Raw genomic sequence first — 3,544 nt, forward strand, 5'->3', positions numbered from 1 at the left:
ATCTTCAATGTCTGAATTAACTTTGACTTTGAAACATGATCAAATGCTTCTTTTATATTAATAAAAACTGCAGTTAAGATCAGACCCTCATACTTTGCTATTTGAATATCATGAACAACTGAGAGAACAGTGTCAATTACAGAACACTGTTTTCTATCTCTTATTTATTCACTGAATAAAAGAGAATCATCTATAGAGCTTATAAAAGATAGTCAAGTAGCTATTATCTTTTCTAAAATCTTTTCTAGACAGTTCAATAGAGATATTACTCTATATGACTTAGAAATTGAGGTTTTTCTATTAGATTTTGTAAGAATCACTTCAGTGACTTCTCTTCAGCATTCAGAATGATATTCATTTTTCAAGAGATTGAAAAAGAGCTCAAAATATTCATTCTTTAAGTAGGAATATATATTCTGAATAATTAAGTGATTAATTGAATCAGAATCTGCAGCAGTTTTAACAGAACTTGAGAAGATAGCTGACTCTAATTCATCTTGTGTAAGATCAGGTCATTATCAGTCATTTTCATTAATGTAGTTAAGAAGTGATATATTCTCTTTCTCTTTCTCTGAATCTGAATCTGATGAGTTCTGAAAGAGAATTCTCATAAAAGCTTGACATTTTTCCTTAAAAGAGTTTGCTGTATATAATTCATTCTGAAACTCATATTCTAAGACTGAGAGTTTTGCTACACTTCTTGTTTTAGTATAGTTAAAAGCTTTAAAAACTTCCTTCTCTTATACTTCTTCAAGAAATTTATTTCAGCAGTCTGTTTTAGCTCTTTTAATATCTGAAAAATATTCATTTCTGACAGCTTTGAACTCTTCATCAGATATTACATCATTCTTTCAATCTCTTCTAGCAGTAGCTAATTCTTTTCTTTTAGATAAGATATTCTCATTTTATCAAGGTTTTAAATACTCAGAAGATTTTCTCTTTGAAATATTATCTCTAACACTTGTTAGAATAATAGATGTAATAAGCTTCACTCTATTCTCAAGTATTTCATTTGAGATATCTTGATCAGAATTTCAATATAGCTCATTCTGTCTTTCAGATTTTAACAGTTTTATGCTTTCTTCAACTGCTTTTCAATCAGCTTTTTCAAAGTTATACTGATTAGAGAGAAGAGGATTTTCACTCATTTGTTTTTCACTCAGTTCAATATTAAATTAAATAATCTCATGATCTGATTCTGATGTCTCATTTAAATTAATAAACCAGTTTACAAGTCTTCTTTTCATTAGATTTTATGATATGAAGATTAGATCTATAATAGACTTCTGTTTCATGCCTTTTCTAAAGAATGTTTGTTGATCAGACTTATTAATCAAATCTATTGAATACTCAAAGGTTCATTCAATTAAATTATCAGCTCTCACTGCTCTCTTGTATTCTGAATTTCATCAGAGATGATGTGCATTGAAGTCTCCTGCAATTATAGAGTTTCTTGATGAAGTTATATTCAGAAATCCTCTATTAATTATTCAGATATTGTTATATTCCTTCAATGACTTTTCATTATGAATATTTATAAGCTGTATAGTATCAAACTCATTTTCTTTATCTATAATATCACTCACCAGAACATCAGAATCAGACATGATATCAAATCTTAGATTAAATTGATATCTTGATCTCTTTCTTTCATAGATCACTACTCTTGACTTTATCTCAGACTTTTGAGGTAAAAAGCAGTAGTAGCTTAAATGAGAAATGATATATTTTTGCTCAGCATCAAAATTCAGCTCCTGAAGCAGTATAAAATCAACTTTTTATTCAAATGCAATTTAAAGACAAGAATAAATACAATTTGAGTTTCTATTCACATTATTTTAAATAAATGTGATTTTTGAAGAGTTTTTAAACTTTTTTTGTTGTTTTTGTTGTATATTCATACTAAAAGAGAGTAGAGTAGAATCTAATCACTATTATCAGATAGTAGATTATAACTGTTCTGAAAAGTAGAAATCTCAACTGCTTACATTATATCTAGTTTATCATCAGAGTCATTTCTCAATTCTCTAATCTTAACAGAAGTTTGAGAATTCAAATTCTATTTACATTTAGCTGGAGAATTGAAGTTTGAAGACTTAGATAGTTGAGAGTTTCTTCTTTTTAAGCTTACAGTTATGAGTTTACTGACTTGACTATTCTCTTCAGTTCTAGATTTACTCTGAGCTTCATCTTTTCTTCAGTTCTTTTGAGTTCTTGAAGCAAAAATACATTCTTTTGAGCTAGATGTATGTTTTTCTTTGCAATTAGAGCATTTAAGCAGAGTGTGTTAACATATTTCATCTCTTTTTGAGCATGTTTCACATTTATACTCACTAGTTTTGTGATCTCTGACACAGAATGCACATTTTGAGTCTCTGAAACAGGAGATTACAAAGTATTCATATCTTTGACAGTTTGAACACTGTGTTTGAGCTTTGAGATTCATTCTTGAGTCTTTGTATTCATGAACTCTTATTTTCAAATCTGCTACTCTTACTTCAGAGATCTTTGACTGTTTCATTATCTTTATATATACTAGAATAGAGGCATTTCTTCTACTTTGTCTGAACTCAATTGAATTTAGTCATACAGGCTTCTTTCTTAGTTGAATAAAGTTATATTCTTCTAATTCATTTTTGAGAAGTAGCATTTCTTCTTCACAGTCAAAAATTTCAACTGAAATATTATGAAGAATGAATTTGTCTCACTTTTCATCTCTCTCAGATAGAATTATTGTGTTTAACAAAGATTTTACTGCTGATTTTCAGAGATTCTCATTCTGAATAAGGAATTCAGCACTGAATTCAGGCATTGTAGTCAGAATGATGAAGTTTTCAAAGAAGAATGACTCAATTGAAGCTATAACTGATTTTTGAACTTCAATATCAATTATTAACTGAGAAAAGAACTGCTGATTGATTTCATTTCTAATTCTAAAAATGAGGTTTGAGTTTAGCTTATTTCTCTGCAATATATCCTGATTTGAGACTTTGAGAATAAGTCTTCTATTTCTGGAGATTTGAAGATTTTTCTCTTTTTATATTTTTTTCTTCACTTTTCTATCACTAGAAGTATGAGCAGTATTCTTCTCAGTTTTCTCAGAATTTTGAGCAGGTTTCAAGATAGCAGATTTAGAGACAGCAGGTTTAGAGGCCGCAGATTCAGCTGCTTGAGCATATATTTTCTTCTAATTTAAAGAAGAAGAAGAAGAAGAAGTAGAAAAGAAAGAAGAGCAAACTGAAGAGTCAGTGATTGTATTAGAAATTTTCAAAGTTTTTTGAACTGTGTTTGAAATTCCAAGTTTGAACTTGATCACTTTCTGTAGTTGTCTAGCCTGAGTATGAAAAATTAACAGAACTTCTTCATTCATCTCACTCAGACACTGCTTTTCAAGAATTTTACTTACTTTTTCAAGTTTCTGTATTTCAAGAACTTGTTGTTTCTCTATTTCTTCTTTCTTTCTTCTCTTCAGAATTTCAATCTCAGGAATAGCATTTGAGAAAGCATCTTTTTTCACATCAACTGAGTGTACTTTTGAACTCAT

General features: G+C 29.0%; 1 protein-coding gene across 1 annotated transcript; it reads right to left on the reverse strand.

The window, feature by feature from the left end:
• Nucleotides 1-3,037: 3,037 nt before the first annotated feature.
• BDBG_17990 (uncharacterized protein) lies at nucleotides 3,038-3,544 on the reverse strand (the record flags this gene model as incomplete). Its single annotated transcript, XM_031725594.1, has 2 exons — nucleotides 3,038-3,187; nucleotides 3,407-3,544. 2 exons carry the CDS (start codon nucleotides 3,542-3,544, stop codon nucleotides 3,038-3,040), a joined length of 288 nt encoding a protein of 95 aa, XP_031581357.1.

Source organism: Blastomyces gilchristii, assembly GCF_000003855.2.
Source record: "Blastomyces gilchristii SLH14081 genomic scaffold supercont1.40, whole genome shotgun sequence".
Taxonomy (NCBI): domain Eukaryota; kingdom Fungi; phylum Ascomycota; class Eurotiomycetes; order Onygenales; family Ajellomycetaceae; genus Blastomyces; species Blastomyces gilchristii.